The sequence below is a fragment of the Halictus rubicundus genome, chromosome 16 (genome assembly GCF_050948215.1).
Source record: "Halictus rubicundus isolate RS-2024b chromosome 16, iyHalRubi1_principal, whole genome shotgun sequence".
NCBI classification, from domain to species: Eukaryota; Metazoa; Arthropoda; class Insecta; order Hymenoptera; family Halictidae; genus Halictus; species Halictus rubicundus.
In genome coordinates, this window is record NC_135164.1 from 3130300 (window position 1) to 3153364 (window position 23065).

Consider the following 23065-nt stretch of genomic DNA (forward strand, 5'->3'; position numbering starts at 1 on the left):
AGTTTCTAAAGGCATTCGGTTGACTGGCGTTTACAGGCAGGGAGGCTCAACAACGTAATTTCATAAAATGAATAATTTGCATTATATTCTAATCTGTAAACAATTCTGTTGGGAGTTTCATTATAATTTTATGAATTTTATAGGCTTCGTTGTGTAGATGTTACGCGGCTCTTCATTGTACACATAATTAACACTAGAACTACCGAACCAGTCAAAATGACTGGTGAATGATTTTTTCTTTCACAATTAGTGAAACTATGAAAACGTTTTCACGAAAAATTTTGTAATATATCTCTTCTTTGGAGTATATGTTACCATAAAAATCGTATGAAACCTGAGCAAATTCAATCTAGCTGTTATCATAAAGGAATAAGTCTAAGTCACGTTTAGGGCTCGGTAGTTCTAGTATTAAAATGTACATATCTCGAATAACGCGAAAGTATAAATAAATTCGACGTAGTAACAATAAAGAATCGAACAGCTCCTGATACGCGTTAAGCAGAAATAACTCGTACTAATTTATCATATTCGAGTGATTAAAGCTGCCCGTGTGATTGATTATGGTAATTAAATCTGCGCGATGGTTCGCGCGCATTTCACACTATAATTTTAACGCATAACTTAGAATGAAATACATGCAAATGAAATCACCATCGCAGGCTTTATTTCATTATGCGGTATAATTAGATCGCGGAAATTTATGCAAATTTATATTCTATTAGACTACCTTTCATAAAACTGACATTACAGAATATCAAATTTCAAACGTTGCAAAATTTCTTTAAAAATGCGTCACGAATGCTACGTATAACCTCTTTCGTATAACTCCTTCTCTAAAATTTAAATTTGTCAAATTAGTGCAGGCACACGTACGGTATCAAGCTGTTGATAATTGTAGCATACATAACAATGTTAAATAAATCAAACTGCTCGATTATGAGCGTGCTGATTTTCCATGCACGCCGGGATTTCGGGCATTAAATTAACATTAGTCGAAGGCTCCGTTTTCTGTAGACAATGAGGGGCTAATTTATAGGATAAAAACGTCGCGAAATCTCATAGAGAATATAGGGGACAATGGACCTTTCCCTTTTCTGTCATATCAGCTTCGGCTCAGTCCCCGTGCGCGTACACGCTCGTATCAGCGCGGCCATGCAAGCGCAGAAACGGCAGACTTTTATTTCCGATAAAAGAATCAGCGATAACGGGTGGCTCGGTGCCGCCGGGGGGTAAGCTCTGAAGAGGATCGATATATCTGTCTATGCTTATCCGATATTCCGCTTGTGGAATCGAATGGAATGGCTGCTGTCAGTTGGATTACAGTGGTCCGGCAAGGTCAGCTTTAAAAATTGAAAATGTGAAACATCAAAAATGGAGCATATAAATCCGACGGAACCGAATATACCGACTCTTTCGCGAGACTAATGTAGCGTCTGGTCTCCTCACTTTCAAATATTTAGCATATCGTCGCCCGGCATCTGCGCGGGTTCGTTTGTGTCCAGCGAGATTTTTATATTTCATGGGAACCACAATTTCAGCGAGATTTTTAATAAATAACTGAAAGCTTCTCAAAACACTGCTCAAGGTGGTATTAGGTTGGCAAGAAAGTAATTTCGGTTTTCACTAATAGATGGCTTTATGTTTTGTTTGATTGACTTCTGTTAACGTTGCATCTGTTTTCTTTCTGACATTTCATAACTGCATCTTTTAGGTTACTTTTGAAGCAAATTACACGTGATTTTGATTAAAATTGTTAGTTCTGTGTCAATTTGAACATGGAGTGCAAAAACGAACATTATAGGCACATATTGCTTTTTTATTTCCGTAGAGGTAAAAAAGCTGCCGAGACTCACAAAGACATATGTGAAGTTTATGGTGTGGATTGCTTAATAGAACGCAAGTGCCAGAATTGGTTAAAAAAATTCCGTTCTAGAAATTTCTCACTTAAAGGCGACCAACGTTCTGGTCGACCATCTGAAGTTGATGATGACCAAATGAAAGCCATTATTGAATCGGATCGTCGTATAACTGTCCGAGAGATTGCAGACAGGTTAAATGTCTCGCATACAACTATAGAATATCGTTTAAAAAGTCTCGGAATCGTTAAGAAGCTCGATATTTGGGTTCCACACGAATTGAAAGAAATTCACTTAACGCAACGCATCAACATATGCGATATGCATCTCAAACGAAATGAAATCGACCCTTTTCTGAAGCGAATCATCACTGGTGATGAGAAATGGGTTGTTTCCAATAACACAACTCGAAAACGATCATGTCCAAGCGTGATGGATCAGCCCAAACCACGCCGAAAGCTGAATTGCACCAAAAGAAGATCATGTTGTCAGTTTGGTGGGATTACAAAGGTGTTGTGTATTTTGAGCTTCTCCCAAGGAACCAAACCATTAATTCAGATGTTTATTGTCGACAACTAACAAAAGTGGACATAGCGATCAAAGAAAAACGGCCAGAATTGGCAAATCGCAAAGGAATCGTGTTCCAGCATGATAACGCTAGGCCACACACATCTTTGGTAACACGTGAAAAGTTATTGGAGCTTGATTGGGAAGTGATGTCACATCCACCATATAGCCCTGACATTGCACCATCAGATTATCATTTATTCCGAAGTTTACAAAACTCTTTGAATGGTAAAACTTTCACTAATGACGATGGTCTGAAATCGCACTTGGATCAGTTTTTCGCCGAAAAGAATCAGAAGTTTTACGAGCGCGGAATTATGAAGCTACCAGAAAGATGGCAAAAGATCATAGAACAAGATGGAAAATATTTGATTGATTAAAGTTTATTGCTTTGATAAGAAAATTGGATTTTATTTCACCTAAAAATACCGAAATTACTTTCTTGCCAACCTAATAATTATCCGAAGATCATAGAGTGAAAGGTTGGCGGCTGAAACAGAAATGAATCGGACGAACGTCGGCACACACTGTATTTGTACAATTGGTTTTATTTTGTATTCAGCGGTATACTATTAATGTACAAGATAGTCGTTGGAGTAATGCATGCACGGTTTTCGATACGAGTCCCGTCACCGTTGACGGGCACCGTCTCTCAAGGCGTTTTCTCGGTCCTCCGGCCCGGCAGCCATGTTTGGAAAGCGAGACGCCGCAGGAACGTGGACGCCGAGAATTTGCATTTCGAACTTCGCCGGAAACTTTGAACGAAGCACGAATTTTCACGGGTGGCTCCCGTGTTTCGGCTGGCAGGCGTCTCTCGTGAATTCGCGGGACGATAATCCCCGGCTCATCTGTGCGTCGTCCGGGTTTCCGTGCCGGCGGCGCGATAATGAAATTCGCTAGGGTTTCGGTGCTGCGCCGCGGCCGACGGTTTCCGGTTACGCCGTGGTGGCGGAACATCGATCTAAAGAGACAAAAAACAAGAAAAAATTCCGCCGAGTTGATTCGATACTTTCGTTCTTACGAATGCAAAGCGTAGGCGACAACACAACGGCGGCAGCGCGGCACGTGCACCGATGCGAATTTGTTTATTTGCTTGCTTGCTTGCTTGCTTGCTTGCTTGCTGGTTTGTGCCCTGTGACAGTGGCCGTGCAACTTCACATCAACCGCCGGACTTATGGCTTTCGTATGGTTCATAGTCTCCTCGATTGCGCGTTGCTGCCGTACAACCCCCGAAAGACGATTTTCAATTGCTGGATATTTGTACTTTCAACCCAACGTAGTTATGTTGCAACCGTATTTCTCGATTTTTAGGGGTGGGGGTGCGGGTGCTGATCTTTCTTATTCATGCAATTTATCTACTGCTTTCGTGTGTAAACACGTCACAGGTCCTACAGGAGGGTACGTTGAAGGTAGTAACGCGAGGATTCAAGTAAATAGCTTTTATTAACAATTTTCGCGAGCTTTTCGTCTCTTACATCACGTACACCTACCTAGTAATTTAAATTAGCTGCGAGAACATTATGATCTAGACGTTTGCAACTCTGCGAGTCAAAATGGACCCACGCGCCGTGACCCGAGCGTGAACCGGCGCCGATCAGATTGTACAAAAGTGGGAAACCATAACATTTCGTTAGCGTATTTCGTGTATACTTTCGTTTGTACAGTAGATACGTGGAAAGTGAACGTTAGCGTAGAAATAGACGACAGGCAGTATAAAAGATAATTAGTACGATTCTCTAGTATTTGGCCCCGTGTGAATCAACAATCGTTTTCGTTCTCATGCGAAAAGCCTGGAGGTTATGCTCTCACTCTGGAAAGTACGAGTGATAAGTAGAATAAATGGTTTGACTTCTTTAGCGTTTACAAACATCCAGTGTTTCGGTAATATTTAACATTCAGTACGTGTACGCTATGACTACGTTTAATGTAAATATAGAGACATCGATCTTGTCGTTCATGAGGTGCGAGATTTTTATAGAAATTGCTGCACAGAGGTTCGGGTAATAGGAATGTCAATTAATAGGTACTTTATCCGGTCGCTAATCTTAATTTCGAAAATATTTAAAATTGTACAAACTCGTATGTTGAACGTTTATTGTATCCAGCAGTTTCTATAAGGTTTGTTTACCCGTACGAATTTCTTTTATTTCAGTGTAAATACAAATTGCTCGGTATCAAAGTTTTGCCGAAGACTTGGTTTTCGTATATCGGTGCAGCACACATTTAGAAAAGCGAACAATAGACAACAATTTCGGTGCATACGTCACTCCATACTTATTGCTTGAACGAATCACACAAGTTTTAATAACGTTATACCGATGGCTTACCAATAATGCACGGTCGCAAGTCTCATGATTTTGGCAATGTCGATGGAAGTAGCTGAAAAAGAAACCCCATCAGTACTTCGATAGATTCGGAACAGGTGCGGACGATGGGCACACGCTTAAACAAATTGTTGTCCCATCGCTTTTTAATATAGAATACATAAATATCTGCGAGTCTCAATAGCTTCCTTAGTTATTAAAATCGATAAACATTCGATGTGCGTGAAACTTCGTTTACAAAGACGCTCGGAACATTTGTTTACGGTGACTAGCGTCGGAAGAGGCCGGTTGCGAGCCATAACTATAGTTCGTTTATTATTGTGAAAAAAAGTTCGTGCAATTGTACCGAAATCTTTGAATATTCTAGTGCGAATTAAGTAACGACGATATTTTAGGAAAGTAATGTAATACAGAGTGTAGAGGCCAGCGATTATGCGTGATTCGCACATTCCGATCAGTTTTGTCGGTCACAAAGTTCAAAATAGGTTAATTAGCTCAAGGTACCGTTTAGGTTCTCTGAGTTTTACCGGAGTTCTGTGCTTCCTGGTGTCCTAAATGGTTTTCAACTATTCGAAAGTCTATCCTCATTTTAATCGCTTCGAAAAGGGGTGGAGTCACTAATGCAGCACTTTGTAGCAAATTGGACAATCCTGATTCTTTGTTGTTTTATTTAGAACATTTCACGGAAGTCCCTCCTTTGGCGAATTTATATTAGGTAGCGTAAATAATAAAGTATTCGCAATCCGTTTTCCACCCGAACACTCCTGTTTAAAGTAGACCAGTGCATCGATTGTTGAAAAAAATTAGAATTTGGTTGATAAAAGATTAAATTCGGTTTTTGTAATGGTAATTAATTGAACGCCCTTATTCCGCCGTTGTCGCGTGTCGATGCAACATCGTTCCGGTAAAAAAGGAAAGTCTTCGCTCAACGTCCAAGCCTAGGCCCAGGTTCCAGGCGTTCATCTTTTTAGGAGTGCATGATTTTATCTCGATAAACTGCACGAACTTTTTTTCCGGTCACGTGATATAGTGTCGCGAAAGTGACAGCTGTCGGCCGCACAGCGTGACCAGTATATGGGGCGTTCGGGACGAAATTCATAGCGTCCAACCTAATCTATTTTTGCAAGCAGTATAAGCAATGAGACAAAATTTAAAAATTAAAAGAATATTTTCTTGGATCACTCGTGGGACGCCAGAGCGAAAGAATTCGGGCATTGTTTTCCGCACTAGCCTGAAATCATTATTTTTCCATAACTCTTCGGTGAGAAGGCAAATGTCCCCATTCGCGAACAGTCTTCTATGTTTATTAGTTTGACATGTTTTATAAAAATTACAGTATCGTAATTCGAAAGCAGCTTAAGTATAACATTCTCTGATCCGTACGTAGAATCGAAAAAGCAGTATGCATACACCGGAAGCTCGATACTCGATAGATTGTATGTCCTACGTCTAACATAGTCCCACTACTATAGGCGTAGGTATAATTTTTAGAAATTTAAATAAACTACATGTAACAGTATCAGATATTTCGAGTAACATTTTTTATAAACTATATTCACATAGAGAACAAGGATTGCCTGCAAGTTTCAGCGAAGCAAAATGAAGGCAGTCTTTGCAGATAAATGCGGTAGGAAATACAGCTTTCAGCTTTCAGTATAGACTCGTCAGTATAGTAATTTATTTATTTATTGTACTAATGCTGTTAATACGTTCAGCGATTGCAGATTGTCCATTATTATCTGTAGGTACTAAGAGAGATCCGTTTTCATTCATATATCTGTAGCTTTCATTTTTTAATTGTTTCATATTAGATACTTACAAAAATTGTACTCAAACTTCTAACCGGAAGATTAAATCAAGGGATACTATCATGTATTCAATTATAAACGTTTGTCTAAATGTAGCACCCACTTAACACTGAACGTATTAAAAAACAATCTTCGAAGATGCGGTATATAATATTAAGTATAAAAAAAGTTCTACAGACACACCAAGTTCAGGAACTTGCTTATATATTAAACTTGTATTAAATATTTTACTTGCTAGCAAAATCAAATAAGAAAACAAACTCGGAAATAGACTGCGATTTTTGTACGTCGACGTATCAGATATTTCAATGAAAAATATTGAATTTGAAGAGGAACATTCGCCACAATCGGGAACGGAATCATAAATAAACTAGCGTTAAGCCGTTTCAGAGTAGTGCAAGCGTGCATCAAAAACTGCAGTCTATTCGGTAAAGTCGGATAAATGACCGGCAAACGCCGGCGCGAAATACAACCAAAGCGTTTCGAATGTTATGAACATCTGAATCAGTTTATGCTTTATACGGTAATACTACGAACAATTTCCGAACGAACATGTGCCCGAAGTTGCACACGCTGGTGGAACAACATTCCGTCCATTAGCGGATCAAATAGATTACAAAACATTCGAGTAACCCGTTCGCAAAAAAGAAAAATAGGCAGAACGTAAAATCCTCTGCTCGACATCGTCCGCAAAATTCGGCTTGGCACGCGACACCTTTTTGTTTTCCATCGTATTTGCTTTTTTCTGTTTTTTTCTTTCTTTTTTTTTCGTTTGTCTGTTTCAGCAACCGCACGCAAAGCTTACACCGCACATATCCTCCGGACGAGACAAAACGAACTCACAAAACGTGATACTCACACCGAGCTGGTGTATACTCACACCGAGTTTAACAGTGACGTTCTAATCGCCGATATGTATGTTGCAGAATTTACATAACTCGATTCTGAAAAGAAAGATGAGTAATATGTCATTCAACGATTCGGATATTCGCGATCAGAGAGAAAAGCGAGAGATGCAGAAGAGGTAGCAAGACAGATAGGCAGAGAGAGAGGGGGGAAAACAGCGACAGAGACAATTCTTATTTATAATTTTTTTGTTTTAGTCTTTCGCGCAAAGTCATCTCCACCGGAGTTTGCTATGAATACGAGGATCAGATTTCGATTATATTCATCGCCGAGCCAAGCAAATGCATTCATGAGTCTTAGAATTAATAATCTACAACCGAAACAGCAAAACTATATTTTGGATTATTCCGCGATATCCACAAATTTTATTACGGCCTTTGTCTCGTATGCTCATACTGCGGTAAACAAATGCAATAAACGTAGAAACGCGACTGAAATGAAAATGTTCCAAATGTGTTTTTAATGCCTTTTGAAGAATGCAAGATTTTTTCCCGGCCCGATATTTTGTACTTGATCATTCATCTCGGCGGACAAACGATTGTTATTTTTCTTTGCTTTGCATAATTTCATATCGGTTTGTAAATTTATTCCGGAACGTCGTCGGTACGGAGCATCGCGTTATGCAAACTAGCCGCACGAATCGCCAACGATTTTTAACCGTTGCGCTAAACCGATACAGAGTTGTCGATGCACGCGCTGATAGAATATGATTGATTGGAGATTCAGCCGAATAGCCAGGACGCAACACTCTTCTCGGACGTTTGACCGCGTTTCGGTTCAAACGCGTTACGTATAGATCGGAGAAATCATTTTCATTTCGCTGAGCCATTCTAATCGGTAGATTGCGGATCCTTATGCAAAAGAAAAATTGCTCGCGTCAATTCCGGAGAAGACAAACGAGGAGAGAAATTGATATTGGTCTTTAAAATAAAAATGGGTTAAACTTCACCTTGGCAACCCAGAAATTTTTTACTTTTTTAAATATAATCCTGCAGATTCTGACGAGAAAATGCGAAAAAATCCCAGTTTCAGTGTTAGGAATTCACTACTTCGAAAGTTACGCGTGTTTGAAGTTGGGCGATTTTAAGCGCTTTGCAAGATTTGTGAAAGTGGCGTTGTGCCTTAACCTCTGTTAATTTTTCTAGAAAGCGAGAAATTAGTTACTTCAGCCGTCCAGTGCTTCAAGTGTTAAATTGCAGGCTTGAAATCTTTTCAGGTCGTGCTTGAATGGAAAACACAATGGCATTTATGAAACGGAATAGGAAATTACAGTGCACGTGACGATTACATCGAATTCCTTCACGCAGAAACGAACTTGTGTCTTAGAAACGTGAAGGTCGATGTTATGCAAATGAATTCTCTTATCTGGGAATGTAACCTTCGTCATTCTTCGACGTCGAAAGGAAAAGGAGCAAAATCGATATGCAACAATGGAAAATGAGGCAGCTTTTGTGCGCTGAAATTGTATAAACGCGAAATCACTGCGCGGCATTGTCTTTGCATTTTATTTCTAATTCGTACATTATTTTCCAAATGGTACAAATGGTTCTCTCGCGTGGAAGTTTTTGTCTGTTGCGACTTCTGAATAAAAAGCAGGGAAGATCATGTTAACTTTCCAATAAAACTAAATGGACTCAGTTTTTAGAAATCTCTTCCACCGGATAAGATCCTTTCCGTGCTTGTCTTTATTTTTGAAATAGTGCGCTCCCGAGTAATTTCCGTTTTCATCAACATGCCCTTATAAACTGGAGTTTGCATAAAATTCCGCAATCTAATCATCGTAACCCAGATATCCTGTACGACCGTATAAAAGGTCTCCGAAGCAAACGATAAACTCCGAAACTCGTAATTTCTTATTCTTTCCACGAGGAGGTTTAAAACGCTGCGGAAATGAGCTCTTCATTTATATCGGTAAGAACCGCGAGAATTTGAAACTTAGAGAACGTGTGCACTGACTTTAATTACTAAATCGGATAGCTTTCGCCTGAAACGTTTTAGAAGCGTTAAATATTGTAATCATTTTGATACTAAGAGTGGTTGAACAGAGGTGTATTTGATTTCAGGTGCGAGAACGTGTGCAGGGACAGATCTTCGGCATCAGAGCGCATGGCTCGTCGCGTCGTAAAGAAGTCTGGTTTCCTGCACGGATAAGGAGAGCTTCCGCGACGGAAGGCCGGCAACGTCACCGGTGAAATTCGATAAAAGTCCGGCTGGGAAATTTTGCGGCTGGCATACGACAAAAGCAGATCCCGACACTCCGATCTCGCGTCCCCTCCCGTAAATCTGATTTTCAGATGGAACGATTTTTCCGCGACGCTTTCGTCCCAGGCCCTAGACACTGTGACCAAAACCTTCCTTTTCAATTACTCGTTCCACAATTCGTCTATTTTCTGCCCGGCGCAGTAGTCCATAATATCGTGTAATACTTAATAATTAATATACACGTGATATTAATTTGGGAAATTGTATTAATTAATTCCTCGGTATTACCCCTGAAACTATCTACGCTTTTAACTCGTCGACAGAATATTGCAAATAGAGCAGTAATTATTCGAACGAGAAACGGACATCAACTGCACCTGTTGCTAGGTAACCTATCGCTATCCAGGACTGCTGCTGGAAACATTTTTTCCAAAAATACTCCTACCCGAAATCTGTCCGACACAGCATCAAATGGCAATATCAGGTGTTGGTAGAAAACACCACAATTCGAATACCACAGTTTTCAAGCTGATATTTTTTTTCCCCGAAAACAAATAATAATAGAATGCAAAAATATGAGAATGAAAGGAAAAATGCTAAGTTGCCTAGATCCTTACCCATTCTGTTAAGTTCTAAGGAGTATATCGCCGGTCTTGCCAAGTATATCAAGGATACAAATATGTATAATATATTGTAAGAAAATGTACCGTGTTGCTAATGACCTTTGATGTTGAAGCAACATTAAACAATTAAATTATATATATATAAAGCTTTAGGTAGAAAAATATTATTCTTTTTTCGTCTGATTTTTGCCCGCAGAATCATCAAGATTTTCGGAGCACCCTGTACGTGCACAGAACTATTCCAAGTGACAATCGCGTCACATTAAAATGAAACTTTCGTTTGAAATAAACGTTGTTATCGTTAACAAACCGTGCTTCGTGCACGTCAGGCTCGACGAGGCGTATGGGAGTTTGCCCGCTCGATAAATGATAGTTTTACGGTGTTGCAGTTAAATGGTACTCCGCGGAAGATTAATCCCCATTTACGATCGTGTTCACGTAGACCTGGTCTGGAACTTCCCAGACGAAATTCATCGTTTAATTTCCGCGTGTCAATCTGGCGAAGGGAGAGAAATCTGATAAGATTTCAATATTTTGTTGCCGCCTAGTAGCTGGTCTTTATCAGGGTTAATTAAACGGATTACATTCGCCCCTCCTATCGTGTTCAGCATTTCCGTGCTCTTTTTGATGGTTTAATTTCAATCGACAACTTTTCTCAGAGAATATTTCATTCGAACTTTTATATTTCAATTTCTATTAAACACCAAGGAAGCTTGGATCCGCTTTTCTCATTCATTAATTATGCGAAATGAGCAACGATTGTCGAAATTTAGCTTTTACACAGCGATTTAACGTATACACATTATATTGAATTGAAAGCATTTCGATTCTGAAATAAGTGTACTCGCATTTGAAAGATTTCGCCTGGTTAATTAAGCATTTCCAGGTGCATAATTAATCCAGCCGGGTTCTTTGACAATTTTATGTTCCACTACAAGCTGAATGCATGCATTCACGTACCGGTTCGTTTCGGTGTACGTGTATGCCCGCCTATTTGGAGCAACGGCAATTCGAATCCAGTGGCGAATGTCTAATTAATAAAGCATGAACGTTCGTGTACAGTCACAGTCGCGAATTAATTGCACGAATTGGTATGTTCGTTGGGTTAAAGTCGATTCATAATACATACAGTCGCGAAAGGCTTTATAGGAACGAGTAAAATGATTTTTAACAATCGCGTTAATTTAATGCTTTCGTTGACCCGCCGTGTGCCTGATAGACATAAAATGGCGTCCAGGATTCTACGCGACCAGCTTTTATTGATTAACATTAAACAAGTTATCGTGCCTCCAATCGTTTTAGGTCATTCTAGTACTGTACTGTTATTCTTGGTATTCTATTATGATTTAAACACTGTTACCATGAAACTACTGTTGTCTCGAAATTGTTCAATATTTTTTATTCAATCTAGCAGGCGTATGCGATGCGTATGCGCGCATTAGTTTATTCATACCTAGCACGATCACCGAGAGAAACACCTAGGTAAGATGAATCCCGAGCTCGGCGAAAGAAATTCTCGGGCAGACGAAAAATAAGAAGAAAATATTAAACAATCCCGCCGGCGCAGCCGTTTCTTCCGCGTAATGAGCCACATTTTTCCCGGGGGGGTAAAGGAAGAAAAAAAAAGGAACGCGTTCCCGTTGATACGGAAATCGGTCTTGTTAAATTCTTCCGTGCAATATAATTCCGCGGCCACATTATTTTCCCGGGATTTTCCGCGATAATACGATCCGCGCCGTAGAATCCGGAAGAAAGGAACAGTGAATGGAAGAGGAGATCAGAGGGAACTCGAGATAATTACGTCTTCGTGGATGGCTCGGGTCTGATATCAGGCCGCAAACCGAACAAAAAGATCCCCGACAACACCCCGATTTTAAATTGGAACCTGTCCAGCAACTCGCTACTAATAACAACCGCCGAGCAAGATCTTTGACTGCCTTTCGAAGTTTGTGTCATCAGAGGAATCTTCTTCATTGGCCATTCAGATCGATTTCGACCACTTCGGAATTTTCGTCTCACCATTCGCGGACCTGTTCCACTATTTACCACTCTCATAACACGCCCTACGATTTACTGCAGAATTGAAACGTTGCTCCAACATTTATTAGGAAATTATACAGGGTAATCCGTAATTTATGGGACGAGGAGGAAGGATTATGTGTTATATACTTCCCTGCTGTGTACCAAGAGTCTCAGTCGTTTAAATTACCTTACAAAGCAATTGTCACACTATTTAACAGCTCTACTGAAACGAATTAACACGTTCGCGGACGCAAATGCTGTAGCATTCATTTTCATAGTGATGCAAAATGACGTGAATGCCATAGCATTCAAATTTTAAAGCCAATTTTTATTCATTTAATTTTATACAACCTTAAGTTTTTGTAATTAATATACATTTCAAATTGAAATTTGTTTCTGTAATTAATATACATTTCATTTGTCATTGCTAATGACAGTTAACTTATTATTACTGTTTATTTCTAATCATATTTCGGATAGTACAACTAGTTTCAAGAAAAATTGCCTGTCTATTTTTGCAGCTCACTGAAATTTTTACTGTCCGTGAACGTGTTAACTTTTATTAACAAGGACAAACATGATTCTTTTAGAAACGAAAGAGAACTATTCATATCTATCCCCGCACATACGGCCGAATGACCAAATTACGATGACAAAAGTAGATTTAAAAAGTTTCTCTGAACTAATGACAAATACCATCATAACGTATTCTAAGAAACGGCCTACAATATAGCGTGAGAATTTTTGTTGTTAACACAACAAAGTGAGGTTATGGTGCGGACGGCGAATCTAAGTTGTTTGCGCCAGTATTGTTGACGACGTAATTGCGTTCATCCTATTTTCTCCAATTTAAATTCGCCAAGTTTCCTACATGGATGTTGAAGCGTCAGGTACGTACTTTCATCTGCAATTATTGCTAATACAAAGATAAGTTGTACATACTGTTAATATAGTATGTTCTATCATATACTATTTTTGGTTAAAAAATATTGATATGCTTACTTTAGCTAGAGTTATAAAAAAAGTTCCAAATAGTACACCGATTTTTCTTTACTAGTTCGAAAAAATGGCTTATAACCAATATAAAACATTAAAAAATGAGTCCCCATCTTTGCCCTATCGATCAATAGATCGGATTGTTTACAGGTAGTCGCGTCGACCGCGCTGTAAAGGAAATGAAGATTACGAGAAAAGAACTATTTGATGTGTTAAGAAGTGAACCGTTTTTCAAGTTTTCGTCATTTAAGTGTGATGAACGATTGTTAAAGTATATATTCGACAAGTTTGGTGTTAGTGAACTTTCTAAACATTGTATAATACAAATAAAACGTATAGTTAAAGTGTTTGTTTCGAAACTTTTGATGAAATGGCGTGGTTGTAAATATATGTACGATCGTTTTAACAACAAACACGTGAAATGGCTTGAAAAAGAAGCACAGTTCAATCAGGTTGTATTAAGTATGCTAAGAATGCCTACTTTCTATAGTAATGGTAATGAAAGCAACGATGATGATGCTACCGATGGTGCTTATGATAATGATGAAAATAACAATGAGGTTGTAAAATAATATTCTTATTGCATATTATATCTCACTAAAACCTACAGAAATAATTTAGTGTTTTTTTTTTAATTAACATACTATGGACCCTTCACCCTTTTTTATGACCCCAATTAACCCTAAGTGGCTACTTTTCCGAAGATAATTATTAAGCATTTCTAACCAGAATTTCAAATAAAATCTCATTTTATATTTTTGTCGTCGTAATTTGGTCATTCGGCCGTATGTGCCCCGGTTAAAATCATAAGAATTCGCTTCCTAGTTGCCGAAGGAATTATCTAATTCTTCGATTGAAATAAGAAGCGTAGACTAAACTTCACCTTAGGGGACCACAAATTTTGCACTCTTTTTCATTTAATCCCGTAGATTTTCAGGAGAAAATACCACAAAACCAAGTTCCAACGTTAGGCATTTCAAGCACTTCTGACCATGATTACAGTTAATCGTAAATTAGGTATAATCCAGACACCGATCCAAATTCGGCTGTTCTCCCTAATAATGTTCTCCGTGAAAGTTTCATAATTCTCAGTGTACTAGTCGAAGATTTTCCCTGGTAAGCAACGGCTCCGAGTGAAAATGATGAAAGCTAAGAAGCGTATCAAGTTTAATATGAGACTCGATTAAGGCGGACGATAAATTCCGGGCGAAGCACGCGCGACGAGCGTTCGCGTCGCCGATCGCGGCGAAAAAATTACAGATAAAATTGTCTCGTGGATGAAATACACCGCGAGAAGCGGCTTTATAGCGGCGGATCCTCGAATCACCATAAGAGAGGGCCGCGAAAAACACTCGGCCGAGAAATCTGGGAACTTCGAAGCACTTCGGACTTACATAAATAACCGGCGGAGACTTACGACGCCCGGCGACTCGCCGCCGTTCGGAGGAAATTAACGGCGTCGTAATGCGAGGCGAACGACAAAGATCGGGAAATATTGTCGCGGATGCCCGTTGTTCGCGCTATTGAAAACGTATTTCGACGGTTGTAAATTTCCCCGGTCCCCCGAGGTCGATCGCCGAGGAACGCCCCCTCCGGCCTCGATTATGGCTGACCCTTTTCTCGATATGAATCATTGAATTATACGATTGTAATTTGATACGTATGCTAGATAGAAACGTCCCGCTGGTCATGGACACCGTGCGCCGCTGTTCGAATATCTCCTATCGGTCATCAGCAGAAAATTAATTCGCTGATTAACGCTATAATTACGGAAACGTGCGCGGCACGGTTCGCGGAATTGTTTCTCCGTTGCTAAACCGTTATCGATATTTTTGTAAAAATGTCATTGCAGAATTTTGACGAATTTTTCGTGGATCTACTATATGGCCTTCAAGATACACGGAAGGAAAACGGACGAGAGGAAACCGCAGTTGAATATTTAAGGTAGCTTTTACCATGAAAGGCCAATAAGTATCAAAGAAAAATTTCTCATGCTTCCATCGAGGTTCTTTATAAAGCAGAGTTTCAAAAGAATTGAAATTTCCGAGCTACCAAAGTAACCGTGTTCAGACTACCTTTTACAATTTCTCCTGATTCGGTACTTAAAAGCGCAATAACCATTTGTCAATGGTACATGTCACAATTTACCGACATGAATAATTTTCGAAGTTATGTGTATCCGTATATCCACGAACGGCGCATGTCGAAGGAAACGAAGCGTAAACATCGAAACGTATTCACGCGTAATAGGATAACACAAAGGCAGACAGGGTCCAGTGTTTGAAAACTTGGCACGAGAATGCCGTTAAATTTACAACACCTTGATGCAAACCTAGAGCAAAATCGCTCAGTTCGAACACAGTGACATAGTGGAATGCTTAATCACGCGAGCATCGGCTTGCTAAGCGAGCTCTCAATTATTCAGACGTCCATTAACACTTCGACTGAGCAAATTGCAAGACGCGGACTCGTATTCGTCTATTTTTCGCAAATGCGAATCGCGGCTGCCTAAACGCCGTCCGAATGATAAAACTCTACGTCCGATCATGTGTTTCGCAAAAATTTTGCGTGCCAGATAAAAATTCCTTTCTTCGCCCTAGGGATTACACTCTCCCAGGAAAAAAATTGGAAATCTTACAGTTTTTAAAATTGGCAAAATCCGAAATAGTCTATAGAAACAAATATCGGTCGCAATGTGGAAATAAATTAAAACCACGCAAGTTTTAATGTGCGGTATCATTTTGTCCCGGAGCGTAATATTGTCAGGAACAATAGCGGAGGCCTTAACAGATTCGCCGGACCGCGAGCGTAGCATAATTAAATGACGAAAATACGAGTGGCCGCCAGACTGCTGCTCCTTTCATTTCGACTGACGCAAACGCCAACATAAGCAGATAGCGTGATTAATCTAGCAGACAAACCGCAGAATTTCATTTGGGCATCGCCGACTGAGTTACGCGAAACACCTCCGTTCCACTTCCAAGACCGGCAAATAGATATGTACTTCTGTCGTTTGCGATAGCCTGCAATTGCGCACTGTTCTCCAAAATGATTGATACACTCCGGCCGATTAAATTCGAGGAAACTGTGGAGCACGCTCGCGTGCAACTGGCATCGGCAGACGGTCGAATTTGTCCAACGAATAAAACACTTTCGAAAATTCTACGAAACCCATGAAGAATATTTGTAGACGATTCGTAACGTAAAAATTACGTTTATTAATTAATTACTTAAAACTTACGTTTCAGCCATTTCTTCGTACATCAAATAACACACGTATAATTTAACCCTTAGCACTCGAATGGCGACTGTAAGGCGCCACTAAAAATTGCTGTATCATTATTCAAAATATTTTTTACATTATTAAATTTGTTTGTAATTAATAAATTACTAAACACTTCAATATTGTACGAGTAAATCGACCATTTTCGTATGTGTAACATGAAAGAATATACAGGGTGAGTCACCAAACGTTACCACCTCAAATATCTTTGTTGTTTTTAAAGATACGTAAAATATGGTAAGGACAAAGTTGAATGGTACAATGGGGCTGACACGATGCAAAAAAATTTTGTTTTTATGTCATTTTTTTGGAGATGTCAAGGTCACCTTGACTTTTTTAAATGGAACCACCCTTTTTTAAACATCTACAATGATAGTCGCTTTCATTAGGAATTCAGTGACTATAATTAGTCCAAGGTCATTCAAGGTCAAGGACAGAAAAAACGTATAAAACTAAAATATGGAAGCAGAATACGTTTATCACGGTTGAGACTTGCAGGAAATAGTAAACATACTATGGTCGTAATTAAAGTAAACATACTAAGGTCCTTCAATGTTATTCAGCATTCTTATTTACTATCAGTATGTTTCCAAACGCGATTCCGCTATGTTATATTCGATGACTGAAAAGTGTGATATGATCACGATTTACTGTGAATGTAGAAAAAATGCAGTGCAGGCCCGACTACTTTATGAAGAAAGGTACCCCGAGCGAAACACTCCTTCTAGACATACTTTCACTAATACGTACAGGTTGTTTCGAAGTACTGGAAGTGTACATGCAAGACAGTACAAACGGAAGAATCCCACGACTAATGAAGACAATGAAATTAATATTTTAGCAGCTATAGCTGTCAATCAGGGAAGCAGGCATAAGTCAAAGTAGCGTAATACGAATTCTGGCCCGACATAAATTTCATCCGTTCCACATATCGCTCCATCAAGAATTGCACGGGAATGATTTTCAAAATAGAATTAACTTTTGTCAATGGGGATTGCTTCAAAATCATTCATTTTTTTCTAATGTCTTGTTTACGGACGAAGCAACATTTACTAATCATGGCTCAATTAATCTACGGAACGCCCATTATTGGTCTGTGGATAATTCGCACTGGCTGCGAGAAATTGATCATCAAAGACAATGGAGCGTAAACGTGTGGTGTGGTATTTTGAACGACAAAGTAATTGGACCATATTTCGTTAACGGAATGATGACGGGACAGAAATACGCTCAATTTTTGCAAGAAGATCTGCCAATTTTGTTAGAAGATGTCCCTTTACAAAATCGCTACGATATGTGGTACCAACATGACGGTTGTCCTGCTCGTTATGCACGAGTAGCAAGAGAAACGTTGGATTCTCGATATCCAAACCGATGGATTGGACGAGGCGGAACAGTTTCATGGCCAGCACGTTCGCCTGATTTAAATCCATTCGATTTCTTTTTATGGGGTCTGCTAAAAGAGACCGTGTACACGGATGCTCCAACAACAGTTGAAGATATGCGTCAGCGTATCATCACAGCATGTACGAATATCACGTCGGATACACTTATCAGAGTTCAACATTCCTTCAGAGCTCGTTTACAACAATGTATCGACGCAGACGGCCATCATTTCGAACATTTATAAAATACAGGTATTCTGCTTCCATATTTTAGTTTTATACGTTTTTTCTGTCCTTGACCTTGAATGACCTTGGACTAATTATAGTCACTGAATTTCTAATGAAAGGGACTATCATTCTAGGTGTTTAAAAAAAGGGTGGTTCCATTTAAAAAAGTCAAGGTGTCAGCCCCATTGTACCATTCAACTTTGTCCTTACCATATTTTACGTATCTTTAGAAACAACAAAGATATTTGAGGTGCTAACGTTTGGTGACTCACCCTGTATATAGAAGGAAAATATTCTAGGTCGGAAGAAATGTTTCATTTTGGAGTTAAAATAGCTTCGAGCGCAAAGGGTTAACACGTTGAATGCCACGTCACCCATACGTGGGTGACGGAATTATTTGTGCGGGTTTTAAGAATGAATTTTTACGTTGATATATTCATTGTACCAAATTTGATCAGGATCTGTAACATGCATTTAATTTTTTTCAATTTTTATTTCAGTAAATAACTTACTTTGATTTTATGGAATTTTTGGTGCTTCTAGTTTGACGATCAAAGTGTTAAGTGGCACTTTCCTGAAATCGAACTTTCACGAACGAAGACTGAATTAGTATTTTCATTGCTACCGTATTAGTCGACGCGGAACTTTTGTCGGTGCTCACGCAAAAACATCGTTGAAAAGTTTGTGATGACGTATCATAAACGTAACTGGTTAGAATTGCATAGACTGACAGTTCGTCTACAGACCGCAATATCTTGAATAATTGAACAGGGTAGAAACGGAATATGCGTATGACCGTATACCAATAGACGTTATTTCCGGAAGGCGACCTCTACGATGAATCACTTGCAGACTGATCGATGTCCACAACGAGCCGCAATCACTTTCACTCTTTCGTTTCAGTGATTCCGCAACGTTTTATGCAAACGGACATCGAGCGGCTCGAAGGTTATTCTTAAAAGTGACCCTAATAGACCCCCCAATTATTTTGCAATGTCAATGCTTCCGATCGACCCAAACTGCAAAGCTGCCTTAATTGAAATTCCCGCGGCGGAATCAAATTTGAATACTGGCACAGACAAAAATATCAGCTGGCTTTTATTTAAAATTAAATGTTTCGCAGAAATGTGGATATAACTTTTTAACACTAGGTTTACGGAGCACTAAAAGTGAGTATTTTACATTACTTTATAAAAATAAGAAGAATGTGTCTATACAAGTTTTTAGCCATTTTTTAAGTAACGTGTACCTAAAGGAATAAATGTGTTGAATAGTTCCACGTAGATGGATCTTCACAATCTCAATGATCGTAAATTAAAAATATTAGAACCCGTCATTTTGACGGGTCCCGCAAACCTAGTGTTAATAAACCGTCGACTGAAATTTTCATAATGGTACTCAGAGTGATTGTCCCGTTGATATATTAAAAAGTTATCGAAATTGGACGTGGTTCCCTTTTTGGGAGCGTTCAAGATATTTTGGTTCGTCATGCAACGAAATAATTTTGCGTGTAGCACGCAGGTGATTAATATTCAAGTCGGTGTGCACGCCTAACGATGATTCGGTCGGTCCGGTTGGTAACGGAACCTCGCAACAAGCCGGACGTTAATAAACAACCGATCTATCAGACTGGAGGCTATGCCGGCGAACAGTTCATCAAACCGGCGTCCCGACAACGACACACGATAAACCAGTTAGTCCCCCGCATGGCTTTGTCGGTTCTATCACTTTAACGCGCGAAATTTAGCGGTCACGTCGAGATTATAGACCGATCGACACGGTTTGCACATGATTCTCCCATTATCCCCCTGATCAGCTACGGTGTTTGCTAATGTTGTGTACGGGGACGGTGATTCGATCATTACGGGAACACATTTGTCGAGCATTTTGATTTGCCTTCCGAACAACAACGATCGCTCCTACACGAAATTGTTCATTCTAGTAGATTTGAATTTAATTTCATAGATGAAAAACGATGAACCAGTTCCGTTGTACAAAGCCCTCACGGTGTGCCCTACGTCGTACATGTTACGCGACAGGAATGAAACGAGCTTGCGATACATATATCCACCAGGCCTGCGGTATACTGGATTATTTTCACGTCACTCGTGTACTTGTACAGTTGTACGAAACTTGGCAGTTTAATGGGATTAGGAACGCGTGTAATTTGCAAAGTTGAGAAAGAAGCTCGCCAACTCTTAATAATTTCCTCGCAGCCGACCCTAGCCGGTCGATTAATTCTTCACCAAGCCTTGCGACGTGTATCCACGTCGACCACGATACGAACGATACTTAAGCAGCCTGTACGTTACATAACAAGCCGAACATGCTTGGAAAAACGACGCTGCATCAACAAGTATCCTCCGCGAGCCTCGCGCTTGCCATCACTGTGAAAAAGATCATGTATCGTGTCCTTGTACTTACATTCCGAATTTTAGGCCACGAAAAACAAATCAAGGAGAAAATTTATAGTAATTGTACCGAAATTCGTCCTCAACGACTATTTTAATCACCTTGAAATGTGGAATTCAGGGACTATTATTACTCAAGGTCGTTCAAGTCTACCTTTTAACACGTTGACTGCCATGTCACCCATATGTGGGTGACGGAATTATTTGTCCAGGTTTTAAAATGAATTTTTGCGTTAATATATTCATTGTACCATATTTGATTAGGAAAGTTGGAGGACTACTCAATATGATACATTTAATTTTTTTCAATTTTTATTTCATTAAATAACACTTTGATTTTATGGAATTTTTTAGGTTTCTAGTTGGGCAGTCAAAGTGTTAAAAGAGCACGCTGAATTTCCTCGAAAATCCAAAATTTCTGAAATGATGTTGGCAATTTTCCCCTAACAAATTTCGAGAAATAACATTGTTGATAACGAGGCTTGCATGGGAACTGTTATATAATATTTCTCGGAACTAGATTACATGAAAACTACCCACTCCATAACCGATGATTTATTGCATCAAATAGGAATTCTACGTTCATCGAATATCTTCGTTCGTTCTCAAGACTTCATACCTTCTTTAATTACCTGTCACTGGTACCTTCACCGTCAGCACGGCTCGAGGCTACCTTTTACTACCCGCCAATAAGGGTGGGTTCGATTCCGAATCAATAATTATCGAAAAACTAAATTGAGATATATTGCCAACCAAGGCAGTTAGACATTACAGTAATTAAACTATGTCTAATGGCCCTAGACAATGTTTTAGGTTACCAGCTTATGGGCATAAACATATTTTTGAGAGAAGGATTTTTCGAAAATACAATATATCGTTCGATATTATTGAAATGCAAAAGTTCGTCTAGAATCGCATAGCAAGAAAGTATTACGAAACGCAGAGGTATTTGAAGCTCAAAAATGATCTACAATGGCTACTGCCAATCTTGAGATCTGAAATGCAATATAGATTACCAAGCAAACAAGTCTCGAGACGTCTACGGAAACCGCATTGTGTTGTTTCATCTTCGAATAGATCACGATCGAGGAACGATGGGGAAGCTGAATCCACTGGGGACGCGCACTGACGGGAACACTAAAAAATTCACATAGCAACTGAACTCTCGGTACCGTCGAAATCATTGATGTTTCCCGTGGGACAGAGTTTCGAATTTCCTTGGGGTTTTATTTAATTCTGTATTAACAAAGCCCGTCCTGACATCATGTCGTTCGATCTGCTTTCGAAATTCATAGTACGTTTCAAAAGTACCCGAAGTTCTGTCGTTATAAACAATAGTATCCCCACAGTGAAATCGTAGGAAATATTTGAATTTTTAATTCAAGTCAACGCTTTTTAGTGGTTTTCTTACGCAATGCCAAACGAATGGATTTATTATTCGATATGCTGTGTACCCTTCGAAACAGATTTCATATGCAGCTACACACTTTAGTTGATGACCATGAGGAAAAGGACATACATGTTTACAACTGTTTAGCTTCCCATTGTAAACAAAGTGTTTTATTAATCGGGATAATTTAGAAAGGGGACACCTCCCCGATTTCAATGACTTTGAAATGCATTATCAAGGTCTTCGTTCCGAATAACTTTTCTCTATTCATGCTACCACCGTTCGGCCTTAGTGTCTGAGACATTTACATACAACTGTTAGGACTACTACGGGGAACTTTTTCATTTAAAAAAAAAACAGATTTTTCTGTTTCTGCAATAAACACAAGTGTTGTAGAACATGTGTGCAAAGGGATTTGTTTGAATTCGTAAAATTAACGTAGCTATGGATATTTGAAAATCTGAAATTCTAGAACTCTAGTAATTCTAGTTTAATTTCAGTGCAAAAATTAAAAATGTGAATACTAGAGAAAATTATTCCTTCTTCACCGAATTGTAATAAAGAGGTTACCTCAGTATTTCTATTGTGCTGTCCCGAAACGGTCGACGACTTACTTTGCGTTTGTCGTTTCACTTGGAGAAGTATGAACAAAGGGAAATGAAGTTTCGCCTATGCTGTGGCCTTCGACGCATCGATTACATGGTAGTAGTTTACTCTCTACTCATCGGCGGGATAACTCGTGGGTATTAAACACGTGCAATGTAATCAATAAGGATAGTGACCTAGCCGGAGCACCAAAGCGATTGTCACGACCCATTCACTCGCTGTTGCATACATAAAAACTTCATTAACCGCGCGCAATCAACGCTTTAACACAAAGTTAATTAGTTCTTTTGACAATCTTGAAACATCCTTAATTAACCGAGCCAAACTGAATTGCGTGCGCGCTTATCGATGACGGTACAAAGCACTATTTTCACGAGAATATTATTTCAGTATATTCTGCACGTTACGTTACACAGTGACGGACAAAAGTGTTAAGCACAACCATCTAAACTAATTTC

At 39.3% G+C, this 23065-nt stretch overlaps 1 protein-coding gene and 1 long non-coding RNA gene across 4 annotated transcripts in view; both read right to left on the reverse strand.

The window, feature by feature from the left end:
* Positions 1–2964: 2964 nt before the first annotated feature.
* Positions 2965–23065, reverse strand: part of Teh1 (tipE homolog 1 phospholipid transfer protein) — a 50174-nt gene continuing 30073 nt past the window's right edge. The window contains exons 3-5 of one of the 3 annotated variants that reach the window (XR_013083589.1): positions 7436–7499; positions 4751–4802; positions 3297–3384 (exon numbers count right to left, since the gene is read on the reverse strand). Coding sequence is in view for 2 of the 3 variants with exons in the window: in XM_076801974.1 (XP_076658089.1) it covers positions 3268–3384; positions 4751–4802 (169 nt within the window). In the remaining variant the exon portion in view is untranslated. Of the gene's footprint in view, positions 3385–4750; positions 4803–7435; positions 7500–23065 lie in introns of those variants that run through there. The other 2 variants (XM_076801974.1, XM_076801975.1) reach the window with 2 other exon arrangements.
* The window catches only part of LOC143362119 (uncharacterized), a 144188-nt gene continuing 132138 nt past the window's right edge, over positions 11016–23065 (reverse strand). The window contains exon 2 of the long non-coding RNA XR_013083590.1: positions 11016–12659. This is a non-coding gene — a long non-coding RNA (uncharacterized LOC143362119). The remainder of the gene's footprint in view (positions 12660–23065) is intronic.